Genomic DNA, 26,298 nt, shown 5'->3' on the forward strand with positions numbered 1-26,298 from the left:
AGTTCATTTTATTTCTCATTAATGTACACTCAGCACCCCATCTTGACAGAAAAAAACAGAAATGTAGAAATTTGTGCAAATTTATTAAAAAAGAAAAACTGAAATATCACATGGTCATAAGTATTCAGACCCTTTGCTCAGTATTGAGTAGAAGCACCCTTTTGAGCAAGTACAGCCATGAGTCTTCTTGGGAATGATGCAACAAGCTTTTCACACCTGGATTTGGGGATCCTCTGCCATTCTTCCTTGCAGATCCTCTCCAGTTCCGTCAGGTTGGATGGTGAACGTTGGTGGACAGCCATTTTCAAGTCTCTCCAGAGATGCTCAATTGGGTTTAGGTCAGGGCTCTGGCTGGGCCAGTCAAGAATGGTCACAGAGTTGTTCCGAAGCCACTCCTTTGTTATTTTAGCTGTGTGCTTAGGGTCATTGTCTTGTTGGAAGGTGAACCTTCGGCCCAGTCTGAGGTCCAGAGCACTCTGGAAGAGGTTTTCTTCCAGGATATCTCTGTACTTGGCCGCATTCATCTTTCCTTCAATTGCAACCGGTCGTCCTGTCCCTGTAGCTGAAAAACACCCCCAAAGCATGATGCTGCCACCACCATGTTTCACTGTTGGGATTGTATTGGGCAGGTGATGAGCAGTGCCTGGTTTTCTCCACACATACCGCTGAGAATTAATGCCAAAAAGTTCAATCTTGGTCTCATCAGACCAGAGAATCTTATTTCTCATAGTCTGGGAGTCCTTCATGTGTTTTTTGGCAAACTCTATGCAGGCTTTCATATGTCTTGCACTGAGGAGAGGCTTCCGTCGGGCCACTCTGCCATAAAGCCCCGACTGGTGGAGGGCTGCAGTGATAGTTGACTTTGTGGAACTTTCTCCCATCTCCCTACTGCATCTCTGGAGCTCAGCCACAGTGATCTTTGGGTTCTTCTTTACCTCTCTCACCAAGGCTCTTCTCCCACGATTGCTCAGTTCGGCTGGACGGCCAGGTCTAGGAAGAGTTCTGGTCGTCCCAAACTTCTTCCATTTAAGGATTATGGAGGCCACTGTGCTCTTAGGAACCTTGAGTGCTGCAGAAATTATTTTGTAACCTTGGCCAGATCTGTGCCTTGCCACAATTCTGTCTCTGAGCTCCTTGGACAGTTCCTTCGACCTCATGATTCTCATTTGCTCTGACATGCACTGTGAGCTGTAAGGTCTTATATAGACAGGTGTGTGCCTTTCCTAATCAAGTCCAATCAGTTTAATTAAACACAGCTGGACTCCAATGAAGGAGTAGAACCATCTCAAGGAGGATCAGTATAAATGGACAGCATGTGAGTTAAATATGAGTGTCACAGCAAAGGGTCTGAATACTTATGACCATGTGATATTTCAGTTTTTCTTTTTTAATAAATTTGCACAAATTTCTACATTTCTGTTTTTTTCTGTCAAGATGGGGTGCTGAGTGTACATTAATGAGAAATAAAATGAACTTTTTTGATTTTAGCAAATGGCTGCAATGAAACAAAGAGTGAAAAATTTAAAGGGGTCTGAATACTTTCTGTACCCACTGTATATGTATATATATACAGGAAAGTAATTTCCTGTATTTCTTCCCCACCGAGCTGCTCAGCACAGCCGTCCACTGCTGGTCAGTCTTCCTGTGCTTTGGAACTTAAACCCTCGTTACCATGAACAACCATTAACCCATAAAGTCAGTTGGTTGCCGTGCCAACACTTGTGGTAACCCGAGCTTCAAGTTCTCTCCTTGTAATTTGCTCTGTTTTTAGCGATGGTGGGACAAACTGGTTCAGACGGAAATATCTCGGCACAGATTGGATGAAATCGTCTGCAGTGTTTTGTGGCGCAGAGAGAAAGAAGACGTGATTTATGAGTTATGTGTTAGTTTATGATTATTCTAACGGGGAAGTGTTCAGGCGTTACTCCATTGTTAGCCTCAGTACTAACCGTTCAAAGCACCACTGTGCCTAAAGCCTCACAGATTGAGCTGCTAACTTGGCTTTGTTATTATTACTTATATTATTATTTTCTTGTCTGAAAATTCCTTCCTGAAACCAGCCAACCAGAGTCAGAAACGTAACGTAACGTAACGTAACGTGGAGCTCCCGGTTGCTCTTTGATGAATGAACGGAGGAACCAACGCTCCACCTGGAAGGTTTTCAGCTTCATGCAAGAAAAGTCACGGTAAAAACTTCTGCACAAACACGGACTGCATCCCTCAGTGGTTCTGTCTGCCTGTAATGGGGACGGTTCACTTTAAACCTGATAGAGAGACGGAGCCCACCGACCTCTTCAGCCCACGTTCAGGAGGCTGCAGGCTCACACCACAGATTTTATTGTGAAGCTGAAGAGGCCAGCTTTGTGTGCCGTTTTGATTGCAGCCTCTGTGCCATGTAATTTGTGTGTTATTTTGCACTCTGCTCCGCGGTGAAGGAACTCGGGGCCGTTCGGTTTGATCTGATGGAACTATCAGAACATCAATGGTTTCCTGCAGGAAGTGATGCCTTCCAGTGAACTCTGTCACTCATACACATTGATCACTTCTGCATGACGCTGCACATTTACAAAGTGAAGTGGAGGTGATGATTGTGGATGTTCAGTGTTGCCTTCCATTCAACTACATGTTGGACTTTTTGTTTCAGCTCCATGTGTGTTTTTCACATTTTCTAAATAAAAAGAATGCTGAACTGCTTCGTGTCTGGACGTTTTTACTCTTTACAGGCTGCAGCTACAAATAGCCACAGTTAGCGTTTGATAAAGCTGAAACAAAATTTACTTGCTGTCATCTGCGAATGAAAACCCTCCATTTCCATGATTCAGCTCTTTGGATCCAGTGTCAGTCCACTTGTAAGTCACAGTTTATATCTGAATCAGCCAGCAGTCTGTGAACAAGCAAACAAAAGAGGATACCTGGGAACATAAACACGATAACCAACCATACAGTTTCCATCAATAGGTCACTTCTGATAGGTTTCAGTGTGGTGGCGCCCACTAGTGGCTGTAATGAATATTAATGGAGGAGGTTGGGGTGGATGAATGGGCCGACAACTAAGGAGAGTGTTTGTTTCCTGTTTCAAACAAGTCGATGTTTCTTTTAACCTTTACTGCACGTTTTTTTTTTTATTGTAACCATGACGATAGAGCATAACAATGATACCAGCTGCTCATCGAAAGCTTCTGCTTCACGGAGGAGGGAGTTGTCCACTTAGTGTCAGGTTTTACATGTTGGGAGGTCACATGATGACATGAGTGACAGTGAGCAGCTCATACAAACTCTGATTTACTGCCCTGTTACAGGAGGACAGTCTGAGAGCGCGGTTCACTTCTCCACCAGCAGGTGGTGCTGATCTCTGTCTCTAACAAACCAGTGACTGAACAACAGATTTAAAACATTTCATGTTTTAAAATGGAAACAGGGATACCGCGATATTATTCACAAACATGATATCATTATTAGACAGTTGGAGACACTGACTCGGGTTTTTGAACTTTTTATGTCACACTAATGAGGACATCTCAGCTTTGACACGGTTAGTCAAAACTTTAACAAAGTAAGTCTTAGATTTTCTGTTTTATTTTAAAATAATCAATAAAGAGCTAAAGTATCTCTTAATTCTGGAGAATCATAAAGGGGGCCAGTTTAAATTTTGTATTTTCAAGGTTTATTGTTTGTGTGAACAGGAAAATTAGAGTAACTTATTATGGGATAGTGTGCACCCTGAGCATGTCCGAAGGAGTACAATATCGGGTCTTATACTATCATGCACGTGAACACTTCAGCTTGAAGCTTTTTGAACTCTGGAAGAGTTTTTTGAAGTAGCTAGATAAACCTTTTCTTTTCCCTTTCTATAAAACTCTAAAGGTCATTTTATGATTTATGCTGTATTTTATTTTACTCTCTCACTCCCACAATTGACCTGGAAGCAGAAGACTGTAAAACAATGATGTCAGTGAGTTTGAACTCTTTATAACCAGGTTCAAAGTTTCACAGTTTGTAGTTAATGGGAGCAGATGTCAGTTCCATGAAATCAGTCCAAACATCCCTGGATCTGGATCCATGATCAGTGAAGGACTGGAAGAAGATCACCAGGACGACCCAGGACATCTCCTCCTGTCTGGGGTCCAAACCTTCAACTGCTGAACAGAACACTTCACTCCAAGTTTTACACATGACAACTGACATCCTGTTGCTTTTAACCTCTTCAACTAAAAGCCCACATCTCCAACACAGTTCTTTTTATTTCAGTCTCAAACTTTCTGATGTGTTTCTCCTCCGTTCTCTGTCACCCTGCTGCTGTATGAACACAATACATTTAATCAATTCAGTTCAATTACATTTTATTTACATAGCGCAAAATCACAACACAGGCATTTAATGTGACATCCTTCAACAATACTTTACCACATTATAACAGAGGATCCCAACAATTCAACTCATTCATCCAAAAAACATCCAGATATCTGATGTTTGTTTCCACTTTCACAGCAGTAGAGCTATTTTCAAATCGCACACGCACACGCGCACACACACACACACACACACACACACACACCAGTAAATATTGCCTCACACTCATGCACAGTTCGTGTATTATTTTTTTTCCGGGGAGGAGTTATGACACGTCATCATGGGGAGGATCTATATAAACATCGCACGAGGCGGAGCGGCTCAGAACAGAAACAGAAGGCGGGACAGACAGACACACAGACAGACAGACACACAGACAGACAGACAGACAGACACACAGACAGACACACAGACAGACACACAGACACACAGACACCCACCCAGAACAACAGCCGCCCGGTGACAGGAGCTCCTGCTGCGTCTCTCTGGATGTTCACGGATCATTTTCAGAGGTTTGATCATGTTCTTTATCTCATCTGTTAACTTCTCTCTCTGAGGGAGTGATGTCACGGACCAGCGGTGACGTCACAGGTTCATGTTTTTGGTTGTCTGATATGATGCTGGCAGCTGGCCGGTCATCATGGTGAAAACATTGTGCGACCTGTTGCTCCTCCACCTCCATTCCCTTCGTGTGTCAGTCACGCAGCAGGATGAGCATGTCGTCCCTGTCTCACCTGGACCACAGGAGCAGGAAGCTCTTTGTTTATTCTGATGTGTTTATCTGGCAGCTCTGCTTCTGTTTCTTTAAACGTTTACACTTTACAGTTCCTTAATTCGTTTACTTTTAGTTTACAGTTTATATAATAGTTAAGATGAAACTTCAAAACAACAAACAACTGCATCAATATTACTGATAATCTATAACAGATTTATAATACTATCGTTTTTTCTGAGTTCATTTGATTCTGCAGTAACAGAACTTGTCCATGTAATGGAATATTTCCAGAGTCCACAGCTGGACATGTCTCCTGTGTTCCTGGTTCATAAGGACCTTCCTGTAGCACTGACACCAGCCTCTCTTATCATGTGACTCTGACTGTGGTTTCCTGCTGACCACAGTCATAGTTGTGTGTGTGTGTGTGTGTGTGTGTGTGTGTGTGTGTGTGTGTGTGTGTGTGTGTGTGTGTGTGTGTGTGTGTGTGTGTGTGTGTGTGTGTGTGTGTGTGTGGACCCCTGCTGTGAGCAGGTTACCATGCAGACCCACACATGTGGTTTCCAGGAAAACACAGGCAGTTACATCATGTGGCAGCAGTGACTAACAGGCGGTGCAGGTGGCTCTCAAACACTTTCTAGAAGTAGGTCGAAGTTTCTGGGAGTGGTGACAGAGGCTGGCTCTGCCCTGTGTGTGTGTGTGTGTGTGTGTGTGTGTGTGTGTGTGTGTGTGTGTGTGTGTGTGTGTGTGTGTGTGTGTGTGTGTGTGCGCACCTTATCTTATCACACTAACTGTCAAACCTCTGAACTGGTTCAGGTCCGGCTGCACTGACGGGCCAAGATTAGCTCTGAGAGCTGGAAGGTTATGATTATTATCTCCAGCACATCGGTGGCAGGACGTTCACAGTGCAGCAGAACACGATAACAATAGCTGCAGTTACTGAAGTCAGAGACACAGGGGGCAGCAGTCTCAGTGAAGAGTCTCAATATGTTCTTCAGTTGGGAGAATAGTGGACCGTGTGGCGGACCGTGTGGCGGACTCTGTGGAGACTTTTTGGCAGACCGTGTGGTGGACTCTTTGGTGGACTGTGTGGTGGACCACGTGGCGGACTCTTTGGTGGACTGTGTGGTGGACTCTTTGGTGGACTGTGTGGTGGACTCTTTGGTGGACTGTGTGGTGGACCGCGTGACGGACTCTTTGGTGGACCGTATTATTTTTTTTCATTGTTTTTTCATTATTTGTATTAGGTCCTGAGTGAAGGTGATCGTCCCTCCTGACAGACCCGTCACGCAGAACTTCTCAGGACTTTACATCTGACCATACAACAGAAGAGACCCTGTACAGGCCAGTCTCTCTAACCACCGTCCCAACGCACCACGGACCATGCTGTACCTGAAGAAGTTCTTCACCGAGGGCCTCATCCAGGTGGCCATCCTGCTGAGCCTCTGTGGAGTGCGGGTGGATGTGGGACTGGAGTCCTACCTGCTCCCCTCCTGGCAGGAGATGATGCTGGGTCCGACCTCAGCGCTGACTCAGACACAGTTCCACAACCTCCACAACCGACTGGAGGACGGCCACGGCCTGCACCCCAAGAGTGTGGACCTGGACGGGTTCTTCACGTCCCGAAGGCTGCTGGGCTGGGTCCGCTCTCTGGACAGACTGCAGGTAGGAACACACATTTTTTTGTCTGTTTTCTTGTGCAGCCTAGCCTAGCTTAGCATAAAGAATGGAAACAATGGGAAACAGCTAGCCGATTCTATCTCTGTCCAACGCTCAGCACAAGAGGAAGTAGATTTATTTCTTTCAGGACGTTAACGCCTTTGCTTTCCCACATTTGATCAGTTTTGTCAAATCTATATTCAGAAGAGTCTCTCATTTCAAACAGCAGATGCTTTACATTGATTTTCATGTTTCCCAGATTTGTGGAGCCTGTGAGCTCTCGTAGGGAGCTGACCTGAATGTTTCAGATGGAGCTCTCAGGATTTAGGAAGTCCTGGACTCTGTGAGGGAACGACTGTTGAACCGTCTCTCTGCAGGTTCCTCATGCAGAGCTGGAGACATGGTTGGTGCAGTGCGAGTCAGATCCCTCCCCGCTGCAGAGAGCTCCTGCTGGGGTGGAGAGAGACCGACCTGCCCCGCCGCTGGAGCCCTCGGCCAGACTGAACCCGGAGGACGAAGACGAGGAGGAGGAGGAGGAGGAAGCAGAAGAGGAAGAGGAAGAGGTACAGCAGTTACACTCGGGGTCTGTGTTTTAACATGTTCCTCAGTAGCGGTCCGACCTGGCGCAGGGTCGGTGTGAGGAGGCTGTGACACACCTACTGAGGTTTCTGTGGTTACGAGGTCAGAGATTATTTAAGTTATGGTACCGGGGTTGGTGTGCCATCACCCCGTGGGCTGTCGAGCGTAAACCCTGCTCATGTGCAGCTGTAACGACTGCTCATTCAGACACTTTTGGCCTGGAACAAAGATTTTGTCTGACCGCAGATTCAGATGAAAGTGATCACAGCTGTGGTGAATTTCCAGATGAGGAGGGTTAGATGTGAAACCGAACCAGGGAACTTTTGGAGTGTTTTCTCGTGCAGAAAGAAAGACTTGAGAGAAGAAGTTTATCCTGCTGATGGTGGGAATGTTTGACAGCTGGTTTTAGAAAGTGAAAATGTTTCTCTGGTCTGTCAGCATGATAACCACAGTGTCACTATTTCATCTGCACTGACACACAGCAGGGTTGTGATTTAACATACTGTACTTATATGATTGCAGTGACTATTCTAACATGCTGATGAGCTCAGTTTGGTGTTAGCGCTTGCGGCTAAGTCAGAGAATCATCAAAGGAGATGACGACAGAGATGATCTGGACCAAAGTCCACCAGAAATCTGTTTGTAAAATCCTCCTCCACCACTGAAGTAGCCGTAATAATACAGATTTAGGAGTGAAGAGAATATTCAGCTTTTTATTCATAAGTACTTTTTATAAGTGACTAGTGTGGACAACAGGGCTGTTCTTGTTTTTCACTGTCACCAAAACTGAGCTTCATGTCATGTGAGAGACTGAGTCAGAGGTGGATGAGTCACCCGGAAACCTCACTTCACCACAGATGAGTCCCAGGGAGCGCAATCAGGATACAGTAGGAAAAAATAGAAGTAAAGGAGGAGTCCGCGAGATTTACCTTCTCTGTACGACCAGACAGCAGCTTTCAATCTAATCTAAAGAGAGGAATAAGTTTCCTCTGATGTCCAAATGTGGAATGGATTAACTTTGTAAAGCTGCACTAATGAAAGGTTTTAACACCAATAACGGAGCTAATGACTGAGAGGAGGTCACAAAGAATCATCATCCAACGCTGCTGTGTTTCTCAGCTCTGTGCAGCATTTTAGTGTCTTTCAGCTCATTGTTTTGGTGGTGGTGTTTTGGTTCACTCTCTGCTCTCAGTGCTCAGCACCAAACAGCAAACAGAGAAAGTTTAGCAGCTGTTTCAGCTATTTTAAAGGTTATAGACGGAAGAAAACCTGCGATTGGCCCGGGAATGTGTCAGTCAGCCAATCAGAAGAGAAGGCCAGTGATGTCAATGAGCCTTAAAGACACAGACACAGACAGAGATGAGAGGTTTTTAAACTGCAGGTAACGTGGAGAGTCTGAAGGAACGCAGTGACGATGTTTGTATGTTCATAGATACGCGGTAGACAGGAACTCCTCATATGTAGCTGAGCTGATATCAGTTCAGGGGCTTAATGAAAACGGGGCTCAGGGTGACGGTCCACAGTGTAACTCAGCATTTTACTTCCTGTTCATATCCCCCAAAACATCATGGGAACTGTAGTCTTATAACATAAAACCATGATAATCCCCATTTAAGAATAAAAGTAGGAATCCATTCATGTTAACGTTGGTCTGCAGTCCAGTGGGACTCTGAGGGACACACCTGTTTTAAGTCACATAATGCAGACAGGTGAGGGAACCTGCTGGCGATCAGCTGATCTGACTTCCTGTTCCTGTCTGCTCTGAGCTCCTGTTTTTTTTTTTACTGGTAACACCTCAGGAATCACACTGTACATTGACTGACTGACTGACTGATGGACTGACGGCTGTCCTCGTTACGGAACATGTTTCACTGCAGATCCAGACATGTTCACAGTAAAAATAATCTGCAGGCCTTCTCACGGAGGAACATCTCAGATGTTCAAAGAGACACACGGAGTGAGAGCTGAGAGTGTGTAGGATTTATTTAGGATTTTATGATCTCATGAGAATTCCCTCACATGTCACTCAGGAGTCCTATTAACTGTAATTAAAATCCAAACTCATTAAAATTAATATTTGATATATAAACAGATATAAAAAAACAACAACACCACTCAGACTGTGATACAACACTGGACTGATGCTCACAAACACAATGTACACTGTATAAATAGACCACATACTGGGCTACACATCCTGTCAGGACATGATCACACACACACACACACACACACACACACACACACACACACACACACACACACACACACACACACACACACACACAGAGGACATTAGGAATGTTCCAGTACATGTTGGTTTGCTGTCCTCTTTTAATCAAACTGAAAGTGAGTGTAACAGTGTTTTTTTGACCCCCCCCCACCCTCCCCTGAGTCTCAGATGTCAAGCATACACACACACACACACACACACACACACTCACACACAGAGACACACACACACACACACACACACACACACACACACACACACACACACACACACACACACACACACACACACACACACACACACACACACACAGCACTCTCTGAGCGTCCTGCTGGTCTTGACTGGTTCTGTTTTGAAACCTGATCCTGGCTCTGTTGCGTCCCGACACACATTTACAACCCGATGTTTTGCAATCTCTCCTGTTTACAGCATCCACACACACACACGCACACACACACACGCACACACACTCACGTGCACACGTGCACACACTCACACTCACACTCTCACACACACACACACACACACACACACACGCACACACACACTCACGTGCACACGCGCACACACTCACACTCACACTCTCACACACACACAGAGGACATTAGGAATGTTCCAGTACATGTTGGTTTGCTGTCCTCTTTTAATCAAACTGAAAGTGAGTGTAACAGTGTTTTTTTGACCCCCCCCACCCTCCCCTGAGTCTCAGATGTCAAGCGCGCGCGCACACACACACTCACACACTCTCACAAGCAGTGAGCTGCAGGGATGCACGTCAACAAGTTGCACAAATATGACGAGCAGATGACCTGCACTTCCTTATCCAGCAGTGGAACAGGAAGTAAACAAGAACAGCGTGTTCTGTTCAACACATCTGAGAAGAGCTTTCTGCTCTGGAGATAAAATCTTCTGCTTCACACGTTTATTTCTCAGAAAATCGGCGTTAGTGAATCGGGATCGTCCCTCCAACGGACAGGTGTGGCTCATCAAGGTGCTGATTAGACTGGTGCTGATGTTGCACAGGCGTTTGGACTGTCACAGTTAAAGGACTCTGACATGAGCAGGTTTTATTTCCAGCGGTGGACGGCAGCGTGTTCATGCTTCATGTTCACGTGCAGTTTAAATGACAGTTGGCTGAATTTCTCTCTGTACAGTTTGTAAAGCTGTGAGGATCCTGTTTTATGTTTTATGTGGTTCTGGATGGACTCAGACTTCTCGGGTTGGAGTTTGGGTTTCTATTGAGAAAGTTTTGAGCAGCTCTTGTCCAGAGAGCTGGCAGACATTTTTTCTACGTTGTGTACGTCTGTCGTGCCGTCTTCATCTGAGTGTGCAGCTTCTCTCTGCTTATTCTTCATGTTAAATATGAGTTTGTTGTTGTGGTGTCCTGACACTGTACTGTACTGCAAATAGTATCCCCTCAATGTAGCTCGTTGTCATAGCAACGCCACATGAAACTACTACGACGTTGTTTTCAACACAACACACACAGGAACAGTGGAGGACATCACGTCTGCACCTCCTCAGCCGTGATGATTCAAGGGACGACTCTTCTGACCAATCAGAGGTCCGCAGTGTTTTAACGTTACCTTTTAGTACCGGCTCCGCTCACCTGGAACCTCAACGGAGGTGATACCGAGTACGGCACCAGGTACCGGTCGCCCTCTGAAACCTGCAGCAGCGGTGGACTCCCACCCTGCAGCTCCGGACCGGGACACTAAAGAAATATTACTGTGGTGATTCATGTTCCCCGATGAGTCAACATCGAAACGAGATTTTAATGAACCAGTGAATCTTCTTCTTCTGAAAGCTGCTCTTCAGTGGAAAGAACAGCTCACTGCTAATGCTAATGCTAAAGCTGAAGGTGGAGTTGACACCTGAGCATGGTGGGTGGGGCCTGAGTGCTTCATCATGTGTCCTGAGTGTGAGGTAACGGAGTGAAAGTGCTCACAGACCGCTTGTACATAAAGCTGCGGTGACGTGTTTGTGGGGAATGGATGTAGACATGCAGAGACTCAGCCGTGACCCATATATGTTCACAGCCACACGTGTCCCTGCCGGCCAGCTACTGGGGGTCTCTGGGTTTGTCTGTGAGCCCCCGAGTCAGGTCAGGAGAAGGTTGGAGTTATTCTGAGCCTGACTGTCTGTCTCTGGGTAAAACTAGAGCCTTTACGCTCTTTAAGACTGGCAGTGTGGAAGATGTGTTTGACGTGTCTGTATCAAAACCCCAAAATGCTCCGCTGAGATCGGCCTCGAGGATTTCTAGTCTCCAACTGAATAAATACAGAAAATAGAAACACTAAACTGCTCGGCTAGCTCAGTCTGGTTGGAACAAAGATATCTGATGAACAAAGACATCTGATGAACAAAGATATCTGATGAAAAGAAAGGACCGAAAGAGGCCCGATTTCACCAAATGGGTCATATTTAATAGACCTATAACAAGTAAAAACAACATTATACTGAATATATGACATTCTATTCTAATTATATTTTCCCATTGAGAAGGTGGAGTGATATTTCTAGTGATGAGCAGGGTGTGATGTTTCCAAATGGTCAGTTGACCAATCAGATCCGTGGGGTCGGAAGTACTTCGTGACCGTCAGACATTTTTTGAAAGCCGTGCTAAAGTTAACTAGGCGGGTGGTTCCATAGTCGCTATCACACAAAAGGTCTGAGGTTCGAACCCTCGTGGAACCAGTCCCCGATGTCACCTCTCAGTTTTATGTCCTACATTTTTACTGGTTTAGTTCAGTCTCACTACTTTCATCAACAAGTGTCAGTCATCTCTATCATTAAAAAAAAAAAAAAAAAAAAAAAAAAAACCCTGATAAATTGTACAGCACCTGCTCAGACACAGTTGGTCTTTAACTGGTGGAGACCAAAATCAGAGCTAAAAAGATGGACAAATGTTTGGGTTTATCTTGTACATCCAAAGAAATGCTAACTTTAGTTTTTTCTTTTTAACAGGAAATATAAAAAATAAAGTATGAATTTTGAAAGTTAGTGTTACGCACCAACTTGAAGTGCTTTCAGACCAGCTGACCTGTCTGCACTACATGAGATTCAGTATCAGCAACATTGGGTCCTGTGTTGATCATTCTTCACTTTTGTTGTTGCAAACAGGAAAGAACGCATCACGTGCTTCCTCACGGCGATGACAGAGAAGAGGAAGAGGAGGATGAAGTCCTGGCCAGGATTCAGAGGTACAGCAGGACAGAGGAAGGAGGACGACCAAGAGGCTCCTACGAACACAGCAGTAACAGAGAGCGAACGGAGAATGAAGTCGACCAGGTGAGAAGAAGATTTATTATCGTACTGATAAGAGAATTCATGGAGAGTTATTTGCCTGAGAACTTTCCAGGTGACCTGCAGAGACTCCTGGAGGTCACGGAAATGGTTCAAGACTGCTCAAAATATGAATTCCTTCAAATAAAGTCACATGTTTTGCCGTCAGACTTGAAGCCCTCGGGTTGAACAAACTGCCCGACATCAAGGTCCCACGATGAACTCTACGAACGGGGACAACGGGGACGTCTGGACCGTTTCACCTCGAAGGCTTTCACTGCGTTGTTCGCAGGAGGGGACAGAGGGAGGTGTGTGAAGATGGTGACTGACTGTAGCTTTACTCACAAATCCTCAACGCCTGTTTGAAACTCCAGGAAGCTGCTCCACACGCTCTGTACTCTGAGCTGTGATCAGAGCTTGGAATCAGAGCCGGATGCTGCATCTGTAAACTGCTGAGCTCAGCAGAATCAAAGTGTGTCTGACACGCTTCAGCAGCTGCACCGCAGGGTGCCTCTGACACCCGGCGGGGGCGGGGGGGGGACGCGATGCTTCCTAACATGCAACGATGAAACCAAACTGTAAGCGTGGACATGCAGCTTGTTTCAGTTCGCCCTCTGACTCGTTTCTTGACGGTGTTTCAAAACGGTAAAATTGGGTAACATTTGATCTCTTCAGTGTTTTTAGGACAAAACCCTAAGAGGGTACGAAATAATTCTCCTACGCAGAATCCACCTCTCCCACAAAGCACTGATTGTGTGATTTGTGACGATGGAAAGACGAGACGGACGTTTCTTAGAAGGAAACCAAAGAACAGATGTGAGAGAGCGGCAGAAAATGAGTTTTGACAAATGAAAACCAAAAGGCTTCCTCGTAAAGGGACATTTCGTAGATGAGTGGACAACAAACGCGAGTAAAACCGGACCAGTAATGCTCTCAGCTGTGTGACCCACCGGTTGTATAAGCTGATCAGCTCCTGTTCTTTTTGTCTGGGACAGAAGTTAAAATGCTGTGAATGTTTATGAACAGAGATGAACTTTGAAAGTTGTAATTAATGCCAGGAGACGGACTGAAGCTCGACTGTCCTTTCTTCTGTCTCCCTCCAGACTTCTGTCTCCCTCCAGGAGTGTCTGAGGTTGTTGGAGGAAAACTTTCCCTTCTCAGAGGAGCAGCAGGTACCGTCGCAGCCTCCTCTCCTTCTCTTGGCCTTCGTCTGTATTTCACTGCGCTCATCTTGCTTTCTTTTCAAGTTAAGTGATGTTGCTGGAAGAAGAGGTGACCTGGACTGCTGCTCCTCAGACAGGGACCCCCTGCTGCCCCCCATCATCCCCACCAATAACCCCTCATTGGACCTGGAGCTCCAGTGGCAGGATCTGCTGGCTATCATGGAGCCTGAGGTGAATTATACTTCCAACATTTCAATCGGATTAATTCATGAGAAAAAGAGGAGAAAGCCGAGACACAATAAACGTTGTTAAACTGTCCATCTGTTCTCTGCAGGACACAGACGTGGACATGACGACGTCTGCGTCTGAAGCGGCGCCACTAAACCCCAACAGCCCTCCAACAGAGGCCGATCAGGAGCTCCTTCTCATGGAGGCTTCGCTGCAGCACGGTCAGCTGATGGTTCAATTCACTCATCAACACAAAACCTCCTTAAAAAACAGCTTGAATGCTTCTTCTGGACGATGTATTCATTATGTGTCACGTCCAAAGCTTTCAGCCACATCTCGGGACCTTCCTCGGGGGATGGAGCGGCTCAGTTGCCATGGAGACTAATTAGTTGTTGAACCACCTTCATATCAACTGAGGAACTCCACCTGGAAGCAGCTTACGAGATGTGGTTGAAAGCTTCGGAACGAAGGACGATGAATTTGATTTAAGTCTTCACTTAAATTTGGAAGAACTTTTTGTCAATTAAGATCCAGATCAGATCACAACAACTGTGTTTTCTTACTTTCTGAATTTCCCTTGAATGAAGCTTCAGTTCTTAGTGTCTTCTACAATGCCCAACTCTTTTTCTCCAGGTTTGTTGCCACCCAACCAGCCAGAGCCAGAGCCAGTCCTGCTTCCTCTGAGGCCCAGCGCGGAGCTGGACCACCAACACTCGGCCCCGAACCCACTGAGCACCGTGGATCCGGTGCACGCTCCTCCTGACCACACGGATCTGCTGATAGAAGACCCTTCAGAAGACTTCTACATGGGACTAAATGCAGAAGATAACCCGAGTAGCTTCAACATGAACCTGCTGACACAAGATGCGGTGGAACCTGAACACGTCTTTGATGTTAACTTTCATCCACGTGACCTGTCACCTTCAAGTTTCTCCTCATCTCTGGAGGGGGACGGTGGGACCCAGGACTTCCTGGGATCTCCTCCACGTGTCTTTCTGGCGGACGACGAGGATGCTGAGGATGTGGAGGATGAAGGCGGTCTCCCCAGCCCGCTGAGTGACCTTCTGGAGGATGCTAGCATCTTGGAGGAGATTAAATTGCTGGACTTGGCTCTGGAGGAAGGGTTCAGTCCGGAGATGGCGGCCAGGCTGGAAGAGGAGGGCTACCTCGACCTCGACGCAGCCCGACAGGAAACCGACCGAGGTGACGACCACTCGGGCTCAAACATGGCGGTCACAGACGATCAGGGAAGACATCAGCAAGGTAAGTTAACGGGGGAAGAAACAGACCTCCTTCTAGACCAGAGGTTCCCAAACCTACGATGTACACAACCAAATTCACCAAGAACCACCTCACTGATTTAAACATACGCTGGCCCTTTAACCCCATGACACAATAACACGTCTACTCTGAATAAATCAAAGATATTTGTGACTAAACAGATCAAACTTTTACTGTCAGTAAAACTAAAATAAATCACGACAGCTGAGGATCAATAGTTCGACTGCAGCGGATCAACTGTGACTGACAGCTCACCTGTCTGAGGGGAAGAGAAGGAGGCTTCACATCCATCCTGATCCATCTGGTCTCTGCGATGGCGTTCATTTATTACAATTAATCATAGAATTTACTGCTGCTGTGTGTAAATGTTCTCGTCACATGGATCCTGCTGCTGAGTGATTCATCAAACCTGTCACAGACTCTTCATCACTGTAAAGTTACATGTTCATGAAACTGCAGAGCAACAACTCAACATTCACGACCTGCTGGTAGAAACAATCCCTCCATTTGGGAATCACTGTTCTATTTTAGCAATTTTATCATTTAGAAAATTGAAGTGCTTACGATGAAACGTGAACTTGAACTTCTCCTCGTAGACGGTGAGGACGAAGCCGAATCCGACTCCGGTCTGTCGTTGGACTTCAGCCACAGCCCTGCTTCTCCATCTGCTTCTGAAGCCTCCTATTACTCCTCTTCGTCCTCCTCATGCTCCTCCTCCTCCTCCTCGTCAGCCTCCTCTCTCTCTGGTGTGTCGGACGGGGAAAGTCCTCTCTCCGAAGACGAGGATGAAGATGCTGAGGAAGGCGTGGTTGGTTCAGATATGGAGGTGGAGGTGGAGGTGTTCATAAAGCAGGAGGAGGTGGACGAGGAGGAGCTGGGAGCAGCAGGAGGAGAGTATCCCGGAGATACGCCGAAACTCTTCTCTTCCAACTCTCCCAAACTGTTCCCGGGTTTCCCCTGGCTGCAGCACGTCGGCCACGATCACACGTACAACCAGCCCGGCTCGTCGCCCGGCTCGTCGCCCGGCTCTCCGTTCGTGGGCAAGATGTCCGCCGGACACACCGGATCCGCTCGGCCGCACGGCGGCACCAAGCCGTACCGCCGCTCCTCCTCCAGACACATCACCCAGACCAAGATGTGGGGTCGGGACGAGCGGCGCGCACGAGCCCTGAAGATCCCGTTCTCCAACGAGCAGGTCGTCAACCTGCCGGTGGACGATTTCAACGACCTGCTGACCAACTACCAGCTGGACGAGGACCAGCTGGCGCTCGTCAGAGACATACGCCGCCGCGGCAAGAACAAGATAGCTGCGCAGAACTGCAGGAAGAGGAAACTGGACACGGTGCTGGCGCTGGAGGACGACGTGTCGGGTTTGAGGCGCCATCGTTCACGACTGCTCCGAGAAAAAAAGGAAGCGCTGAGGAATCTGCAGGAAATGAAGCGGCGATTGGCGACGTTGTACCAGGAAGTGTTTTCCAGAATGAGGGACGACGAAGGGCGTCCGCTGGACACTGCGGAGTACCTGCTTCACTTTGGACCCGACGGTCAGGTGATGGTGGCGTCACGCCAACAAGGGGAGGGGCTGCGACCGACGGGAGGACGAATCAACAAGAAACAGAGGGACAAGAAGAAGTGAGGAGGTGGACACACCAGGAGAATTCTCACAGGAGGCGGAGACAGTGGACGACGTGGGGAACGGAAACAGGAGCTTTAAATGGAAGTGTGATCAAAAAAGGTCCCGGTGGCGAGCGAAGGAGCCCGGGTCTCCAAAACCATGAAATCCTCAAACACCTGAACCGGAGAGTGTCGGCCGGTCGAAGGAGGCTGAGATCATCCTGATGACGCGGACCGCTACGAGTCCTTCACTCCGGCAGAAACATTTTCTCCGTTGGACACAAACTTGAATTCAGGTCTTGTTGAGCTCCAAAGGAAAGCGAAGCTCCTACTTGGTGGCTGTACGAGCCGGGACCAGTGTTCTTAAATATTAGTTCAGCGCACGAGGAAAAAACAAAAATCCAGATTTCTTTGACACTAGAGACGTTAAAATATTGAGCTGCAGAAGGCCAGACGGTGACGGCAGGCTGGATCCTGTCTGCCGGCCGAGACGAGCTGCTGGACGGCAGCAGGAGGAGGCGGAGGGCATCCTCATGGACGCTTTAGCAGCGTCTCGGGGATAAAACCTGAATGCTCAGCTGCCAAACGTCACCACAGAACCAGGCTGCTCACCGACGCTCAGGACAGCAGCTACGATCACGAGGTCTTCCAAACTCTTTGCTGGACTTCACGGTGTTGCACATTAAAAACGTCCCACAAACCGACGCCTGCCTGCAGAAGTGTTCTGCTTTCTTAGATCGGATAATTCACTGATGACGTCATTTTTGTTTGATGATATAAGACGTGTGATATAATCCCAGCATCAGGCTTCACGGTGGAGTTCTGATATTTGGACCATTTCTTTTTCAGGCTGTTTTGATTTGTTAACGACAGACTGAGCAGACTGTATTTCTTGGTTGGTACATCTTTAAAACAGTCACACACACTGTTGATGATTTAAGATGAATGGGTCAAAATGTGCAGTAAAGATGAGGGAGGAGGAGCGACCTCTCACATGAGGAGGTCTGCATGTCGACAGCTGATCGAACGGTTCAGGATCCTTTCAGACATCAAACTATCAGCTCAGTGCTTCACGTGACAGACAATCTATCTGCTGTATTATATTTGCTGTATTTTCTGTGTTTACAATGTAAGAACCAGTGTGAACGTTTTAACTTGTGTCACCGACACTGATGTGATTACCCGACGTGCTTGCTGGTTTCCGAGGACACGGGACTTCATCTTTTGTAATATTAAGAATAAACCAAACAAATAAAAGTATTTTCCTGAAGTGAGTTTCTTTTCCGTCTGCGGTCGCTGCTGCTGAGAGGGAGGACGCAACCTGCATGACAAAGTTCACAGTCTGTTAGAAATCAAACCCACCAGCCAGCCAATCAGAGTACACTGAGGTCATGTGACATGACATCACTGCTCAAAACTGTCAGGACAGTCATGCAGAGAGCAGGTCACCTTTCCATTTAATAAACACTCCATTATTGATGTGCTGTTTGCAGCCACAGCCGACTGTCTTCATGTAATGTCAGGAAACGTGTCACATGACCAGAGGAGGACCTGATTGGCCAGATGTTGATTTGATTTCAGACATGGGCAATGTTTAATATCAATTTCTATTTTAACATTTAGGATCTGGAAGTTGCTCAATCGAATTGGATCAACTTGAATTGAGATGAGATGATTTGATTTTTTTTTTTTAATTCTGTATTTGTGAACATTGAAAATCAAGTGATTCATTATATTGAAAAGGTTGAATTTAGAGGACAAAATGTCAAAGACCAATTTAAAGTTATAAAGATGTGACTGTTTTCGTCACAGCGTGCTGGTTTTGAAGATATACTAGTAAAACTAAAAGATGGTTTTATTTCTTTCACTGTCGTTAAAATAAAAAATAAAAAACCCACCAAAGTACAAATAGTTACGAAAACAAAAACTTTTATTGTTCAAAACAATTAAAAGTAGATCAGCCATGATGGTAACATTTCAACCAATGAACATGCAACAGGACAACACCAGCTAATCGGCTAAATACAGAGAGAAGTATCAGAGACAGTAGAAAGGCTGAGTAGCAGACCGGGTGCAGCAGGCTCACTCACTTCCTGTCGGAGGTCTTCGCTCCTGATGCTGACGGACACCAGCAGAAATAAAGACGCCACAAAAACGTCCTGCAGAACCACAGCAGCATCAAAGGAACTCCTGCTTCTCTCCACGTCACCAGGAGCTGATTATAATCAGGAAGACACATCTTCCCAAACTCCATTTGGTCATTTTCAGCTGGAAAAAATGTGAAGCAACTTACAGGAAGGAGATTTTTGAACGAGCTCACCCAGGTGTGCTAACAGAAGGAAGCTACGATGCTAACTTTAATACAGTATACAGAGAAGTACACACAGCCGGGCTCCATTCAACACATCAGACGCTGGAGAACGGAAATCCTCCTCAGACGACCCGGTTCTGAACCCAGCGAGCTGCTGCACGTGTTGAGTGTCGGCCGGCGGAGAGCTAAAACAATACAGCCTAAAAAACACACTCGGTGTGTGTGAGAGAGTTAAAAACAAGGGAGTGGAAATGAAGATGACTGGACACCAGTTCAATCATCTCTTCTGTTGTGTTTGGTACAGAGCATGTTTCTACTGAGAGACAGAGCCTCCTTCCCCCCCCCCCTCCCCCACCACCACCCAGCAGAGCTAACCTCCACCTCTTCAGCTGTACGAGTGTTTGGACCCAACGTGGCTGAAAGAGAAGATCAGTGTAAAAAAAAAAAAAACTACAGCCGGCGGTCGAGCATCGTACGGCTGCCGACGCCGCACACGAAGCGCCCTCTACTGTGTGGAATAAAAATGGAGACGTTAACTCCTGCCAGATGTGTCTGCAGCGCGGGAACTCGCGTGCAGCTGCAGAAGTGAAGGTGTGCGCTCCGTCAGGTGGACCAGCCGGCCTCAGACTCAAGACTCCACCCACAGCAGCCAGAGAACAAAGCCAAGCCCTTCTGAAGGCGACGGCGTCCTGGTCGACGAACTGGAGGAAACCAGCAGGATTCACTGGAACACTGCAGCGGCGTTTGTTCTGTCCTGTTTTCATGGTTCGCTTCGAGCAGCAGCAGCAATAACAACTGGAATGATTAAAAAGCTGTTTAAAGCCTCTGAACACTGGCTGCTGTGAGATACTGACACCGAGTGCTGCTGAACACACTGGACCACAGAACACGGTCATGTGACGGGTGTATTGTGAGATGTTGTGTGTGTGTGTGTGTGTGTGTGAGAGAGAGTGTGTGTGTGAGTGTGTGTGTGTGTGTGTGAGAGTGTGTGTGTGTGAGAGTGTGAGTGTGTGTGAGAGAGAGAGTGTGTGAGAGAGTGTGTGAGAGTGTGTGTGTGTGAGTGTGTGTGTGAGAGAGTGTGTGTGTGAGTGTGTGTGAGAGAGTGTGTGTGAGAGTGTGTGTGTGTGTGTGTGTGTGTGAGAGAGAGTGTGTGTGAGAGTGTGTGTGTGTGAGTGTGAGAGTGTGAGTGTGAGAGTGTGTGTGTGTGAGTGTGAGAGAGTGTGTGTGTGAGAGTGTGTGTGTGTGTGTGTGAGAGTGAGAGAGTGTGTGAGTGTGAGTGTGTGTGAGAGTGAGAGAGTGTGAGTGTGAGTGTGAGAGTGTGTGTGTGTGAGTGTGAGAGAGTGTGTGTGTGAGAGTGTGTGTGTGTGTGTGTGAGTGAGAGAGTGTGTGAGTGTGAGTGTGTGTGAGAGTGAGAGAGTGTGTGTGTGTGTGTGAGTGTGTGTGTGTGTGAGAGTGAGAGTGTGTGTGTGTGTGTGTGTGTGTGTGAGAGTGAGAGAGTGTGTGTGTGTGTGTGTGTGTGTGTGTGTGTGTGTGTGTGTGTGTGTGTGTGTGTGAGAGTGTGAGTGTGTGTGTGAGAGTGAGAGAGTGTGTGTGTGTGTGTGTGAGAGTGTGAGTGTGTGTGAGTGGTGGTGTCCCGGGCTGCAGGACATGCAGGTGGCGTTTGTACCTCTGGACAGTCGGTCGGCGTCGAGAGTGAAATGTTTTACGGTTTCAGATGAACAGCGCTACGTCAGCAATGATGAGAAACCAGGCGGCGCAAAGATCAGACAGAGAGCCGCGTGGTTTCCGTCCGTTCTCAACACCTCGACTCACTGTGTCCACTTTTCAAAAGAAGTTCCCTCCGATGTGTCCCGACAGAGCAGGCAGGAAGCGCGTCCTGTTCGAGAGCCGCCGCGGGCCATAGGCCACGCCCACCACGCCATCAGCTTTAGAAGGGAGACTGGCGGACGTATTAAAGAGGTAAGTTGACGGCTGGTTTCCACACATTCTGATCGTGTCACTGTTTTCAGCCCAGGAGGAACTCTAACAGAACAAAAGGCACCACGTTCTCTGTGGCGGAAACCAGCGCGTCAAACTACCTCTTTAAGGACATCTGGGGCCGAGACACAGGTGGGAACGTCTTTTAAATGTGTCCCTGCAGGACAGGAAAACAAGCCTCCTCTCTCAGCTACATTGGCAGTTCGCTTTGGTTCCTGCCAACATGGCTGCTAGAGACGACCAACCTGGACAACAGTTCACCGGGGGTGTGGTTGATTTCCCGCCCTGCTCTTCCTCCGCCTCTAATCTTTTTTGTCTTCCTCCTTCTTCTCCTCCTCCTCTGTGGGGTAGGAGTGCCATGTGAGGCGCTCCTCGTAGAATGAGATCACCACCTGGGGACATTTGACGTTCGCCTCCTTGGCGGGGACGAGGTCGGCTTCGTCTGAGTTCTTCCTGTTGGTGACAAGTCAAAAAGAAAAATGGGGTTAGTTTCTGGAGCAATACTTTTATTTTGAAACACTGACTTCCACCTACAGGGTGAGCGATGCAGCTGCAACCAGACACTTCACAGGTTTTAGGAAGTGTTTTTCAGAGAGCCCTCCGGTTTTAGCAGGACGTTTTTTTTTAACAATGTCTTCAGTTTCAGAAAAGTTTCGGAGGGCGTTAAAGAAACCGACACCAAATCAGGAAACATGACATCCACTCCCTCCAGGATTTCAGAGTTTTGTTTTTTTAAATTGTTGTGATCAAACATGTTTGATTTTGCAGGGGATTTTCTCCAAAATTGGGATGTAATTTGCAGTTTTTAAGAGTAAAATTGCAGGAATTAGAAAAAAGTGCAAGTTCAGAGAGAAAAATGCAATTATTTAAAGCTCTACCTGATAAAGTAATAAATCTGTAATCACTTCCTGTGATAATAATCCTGCTGCACATCACAGACATATTTTAGTTTTAATCTTTATTTATTTATTGCACTTAGAGAAAGGTCCTAAAAGCTGCGTATGTTTCCAGAACAGACCGTCTGTGACTGGAATATAGAAACAAGGACTACATCAGCTGTCAAAATAAGAGCTTTAGATGCTGTTTAATTCATGTTCATTCAACACATAGACCTGCTGGATGAAACAAACAGAGACGTCTCTGACAACTGGACGTGTGGAGAAAACTCATGTAACATCCAGTAATATGGAATCACTTGTTTGATAATAAACATTTAATCAGATCATTTTAATGTGAAGAACACATCTCCCACAAACCCCATCACTTCCTGTTTCCCCTCTTGTTCCGATTTCCTCCGGTGAACAGTTTTATTTGGTGATGAAAACAGGAGCAGAGACTTTCTGGATGGAAATGAGGAGTTATTTGTAGTAATAAAGAGAGTTTTGACTTATTTTATGTCATTAATACTTTCAGCACAGATTTTGCTGACAACATTTTTTACGGAAAAATCCCGAGAATTAAAAAAAAATTGCAAACTGCCGCAAATATTGCAGAGTTTGCGTTAATTATTGCGATTTCCTGGAGGGAGTGACTATCTCTGTGTTGATCTTCATTAAGGCGACAGTAAGACCCACCACTTCATGAGGAACATCAGCTCTCCGCTCGAGTCGGTCGCTCCTATAATCCTCTCAGGCTGCAGTCCTCGGCCAAAACCTCTGGCCTTCTCGCCCTGGAGACAGGAAGTGGACGAACAAGAGATCACATGACTGGTGATGGCGTGGCCGTTACAGCTCCTGTTTGCATGGTGTGTGGTTAGTTTATAAGGTTTTAAGAGTGCGGCTGGCTGCTGGTATTCACCTCCTCCTTCTTCCTCTTGCTTCCTTTCTCCTCGGAGTCTCCCGACGCCTCGCTGGCTGCTTTCCTCTTGCTCTCCTTCTTCTTCTCCTCCTTCTCTTTGTGTTTCTGCATGTACTCTGCAATGAGGTCGGGGCAGTCCAAGTTCTCCTCCGGCTCCCATGTGTTGTCCTCCCTAGATAGGTGGGTGCGAGAACACACACACACACACACACACACACACACACACACACACACACACACACACACACTCACACACACACACAGACACACAGACAGCAACTGTTAGCTGCTAAATATTTTTCCATTTCAGATTCCATCCCTCCATCCCACAAAAACAAAACTATCATATCTGAAAATAAATAGATAAACACACAACAGAATAAAATGTCAAAGATAAATTCCTGGTTAAAATGCCACTTCTACACCGAGAGAAGCCGCCAGACGTGTACTCACTCTGAGAAGCCCTTCCATTTCAGCAGAAACTCCACTTTGCCTTTCACCACTTTGCGGTCCAAAACCTTCTCCACCACATACTCCTCCTCTTCCTCCTCCTCTGCTGCTGCTCCACCTGCTCCAGCTGCTCCAGCTGGTGCAGGTGCTGCTGCTGCAGCAGGTGCTGCTCCAGCTGCTGCAGGTGCCGCCTCAGGTGCAGGTGGTGCTGCAGGTGCTGCTGCTGCCGCTGCTGTTGCTGCTGCTGCAGGAGCTGCAGGCTGCTCCTCCTCCTCAGTCTTCTTGCCCTTCTTTCCTGCTACGGTCGCCAGCTTGACGTCTGCTGAGGGCACCTCTGCTGGAGGGAATGAGAAGAGACGCTGTGTCTGGTAATTCAATTCGCTTTTTGATATGTAAATGTTCTGTTTGATTGGAAGACATTTGAACATCACAGAAGTCCAGGGTCTGAACTTTCTCCTGAATCTGAACTGTAAACTACAACTAATGAAACAGATGAAACAGCCTGGAGCTGCAGCTCTGAAGCTCATCACACAGGCCCGGATGAAAACAACAGAGAGCATGCTGGGATATTAACATTTCAAGACAGTTTTTATAAAACAAAAAAAAAGCATGAATAATTCAATCTGCAACACTGACAGAATAAAGTTAGTTACAGCTCTGTGGATTTAAATATTGGTCATATTTATTTACTTGTATTTGTGCACTGGTTTCATTTATGCTGAATGTAAAGCATAAATTTACACACTCACAACGCATTGTGCATGGTACGGGCCCCGGACGTGCACCACGGTGCAGCAGAGATCAGAGCTACTCAACAAAAAACATTCATGGACTTTTGGCCAAAAAGGAGACCTGAAATAAAAAACAACCGAACTGTGTTTCAGAACCAGATAAAGCTCGAGCGCTCTCAGGCTCCCGGTCCGACCCTGATCTCACCTCGGTGGAGAAAACAGGCCGAAACCTGAGCAGGCTGGAAAAAGAAAGGAGAAGGGGGTCACCAGATAAAGAGCTGCACCCCTCGGAGGACAAACGCCACACAGAGAGCCTTTAACTACATCTGGACGGCGTCTCCCGGGTGGTCCCACTCCGGCACACATTTTGGCAGGAAACCAGCTACACAACTTACTTCAGACCTCCAGCGCTCATGTTCAGACTGCTTTATATTCTGGGCCTCCACCAGAGCAGCTCCAACAAACCTCTTGTTATTCTTACACTGGTCCTTCATCCGGCCGCTCAGCTCGTCTGAAACACATCCTCCTGGCTCCTCCCTCTTGAAAGCTTGCTTTCTTCTGATTGGACAAGACTCCAGGAAGTGTAAACGTACTGACCAACATCATTTTTCTCATTCCTGACTGAACAAACTCTCGAGATCCATCTGAACACGTTCGAGTCCGCGCCAGAAAACCAGAGTGGACAGCGCCAAGAAGCAGGACGTCTCTGTTGTGGGACATAAGTTCGACTGCAAATCATAGCGTCTCCGGTGCTGTGGAGGTGCTGCTGCGTGAGCACATGGTCATACAAATAAAACCGACAAACAAAAAAACAACAACAAAAACGCAAAACAGATCCTCCCCAAAAACATGCAGCTGCTGTATGAAGGATGCTCTCAGCTGGATGTCGCTGCACAACAGTCCTCACTGGAGTCTGGTCAGCTGAGTTACACCAGCACACACACACACACACACACACACACACACACACACCTTCCTGCTGCAGTATATCCTGACAGCCCTGTGGATTCATTTGCTACTGAAAATAGTTCCAGATAAATGAACGTTTCATGCAGTTTGAGGATGTTTTAGGAAATTAACGACTTTATTTAAAGTATATGTTCCTGATACATACAAAGATAAATAAATAAATATATATAAATATCCTCAGTGAGACACACTGTTCGGGATATGAAAGTGTTGATGACCTCTGAGGTCTTCAGAGGGTTTTTCTGTGGTTATACTTGGACATATTTCGTTGTATTTAATGGAGGGCCACCTCATATCTGCTACGTTGCAGCTTGTGCAGACCCCGGCTGCAGTGGTACTACCTGGCCAGGTACCAGCAGAGGGCGGAGGGGCTCCTGGGCACGGGGTTGGCTTCAAGACCCGGCACGCTGAGCGCTTCAATGAGAGGGACCGGATGGACGAGGGGCTGCTGCTGCACGTGATGTCTCGGATAGCGCACCCCGGGCCAGGTGCGGGGAAATGAATGCGTGCAGACCGAGGCGGGTCGGACTTCATTCAGGCCACTGGAGGAGCTCAGGAGGCGGCTGCACACGTTTCAACTGTTGAACCGAACCGGAACATTTCCGTGATCACGCTCAGACCCCGACGGTGGGAACGAGGCTCGGTGGGCGGCTAACACGTCCGCAGGTGTGCCGATGTGCTCTGGGAGGAAAACGCCCCCTCCCCCCCCCCCCATGTTACCCAGAGATCAAGAGGGGCAGCAGTGAAATGAATCACTACGGTAACCTGCACGCGCGCGCGTGCACTCGCTCGCACACGCATACACACACACACACACACACACACACGTGGACAGACTGTACCCGGCTTATAGACAGTTACGTCTCTCCGGTGGCGGTAAACGGAGCCTGGGTGTCTCCGGTGTCCTCGAGCCCACAGCGTGGCGCGCACCGTCCCCCACCGTGTCTGCGCGTGCGGCG

General features: G+C 47.2%; 2 protein-coding genes across 2 annotated transcripts; one reads left to right on the forward strand and one right to left on the reverse strand.

Annotated features, from left to right (window-relative positions):
- The first annotated feature begins 4,694 nt into the window (after window positions 1-4,694).
- nfe2l1a (nfe2 like bZIP transcription factor 1a) lies at window positions 4,695-18,374 on the forward strand. The gene is made up of 9 exons (XM_069177331.1): window positions 4,695-4,862; window positions 6,310-6,727; window positions 7,099-7,284; window positions 12,657-12,824; window positions 13,922-13,990; window positions 14,066-14,212; window positions 14,316-14,430; window positions 14,843-15,472; window positions 16,087-18,374. Exons 2-9 carry the CDS (start codon window positions 6,446-6,448, stop codon window positions 17,124-17,126), a joined length of 2,637 nt encoding a protein of 878 aa, XP_069033432.1. The 5' UTR covers window positions 4,695-4,862; window positions 6,310-6,445; the 3' UTR covers window positions 17,127-18,374.
- A 642-nt stretch (window positions 18,375-19,016) lies between these two features.
- Window positions 19,017-26,054, reverse strand: cbx1a (chromobox homolog 1a (HP1 beta homolog Drosophila)). Its single transcript, XM_069177318.1, has 8 exons — window positions 25,996-26,054; window positions 25,681-25,902; window positions 24,766-24,928; window positions 24,576-24,609; window positions 23,643-23,976; window positions 23,190-23,361; window positions 22,967-23,061; window positions 19,017-21,845 (listed from the first exon to the last, which is right to left on the reverse strand). Exons 1-8 carry the CDS (start codon window positions 26,052-26,054, stop codon window positions 21,695-21,697), a joined length of 1,230 nt encoding a protein of 409 aa, XP_069033419.1. The 3' UTR covers window positions 19,017-21,694.
- Between the last annotated feature and the right edge of the window lie 244 nt (window positions 26,055-26,298).

This window comes from Embiotoca jacksoni, unplaced genomic scaffold (assembly GCF_022577435.1).
Source record: "Embiotoca jacksoni isolate LCO1_2020_lvr unplaced genomic scaffold, fEmbJac1.0.p SCAF_71, whole genome shotgun sequence".
In the NCBI taxonomy this organism is placed as follows: Eukaryota; Metazoa; Chordata; class Actinopteri; family Embiotocidae; genus Embiotoca; species Embiotoca jacksoni.

Bases quoted from the DNA above. Each gene is read 5' to 3' on its own strand.
- cbx1a (XM_069177318.1), bottom strand. From the start codon at position 26,054: ATGGGGGGGGGGGGAGGGGGCGTTTTCCTCCCAGAGCACATCGGCACA. The intron at 24,610-24,765 runs GTAAGTTGTGTA...TTCTTTTTCCAG, and splicing joins ATGAGCGCTGGAGGTCTGAA to CCTGCTCAGGTTTCGGCCTG. The intron at 23,362-23,642 runs GTGAGTACACGT...CCACCTATCTAG, and splicing joins AAATGGAAGGGCTTCTCAGA to GGAGGACAACACATGGGAGC.
- nfe2l1a (XM_069177331.1), top strand. From the start codon at position 6,446: ATGCTGTACCTGAAGAAGTTCTTCACCGAGGGCCTCATCCAGGTGGCC. The intron at 13,991-14,065 runs GTACCGTCGCAG...TTTCTTTTCAAG, and splicing joins CCTTCTCAGAGGAGCAGCAG to TTAAGTGATGTTGCTGGAAG. The intron at 15,473-16,086 runs GTAAGTTAACGG...TTCTCCTCGTAG, and splicing joins TCAGGGAAGACATCAGCAAG to ACGGTGAGGACGAAGCCGAA.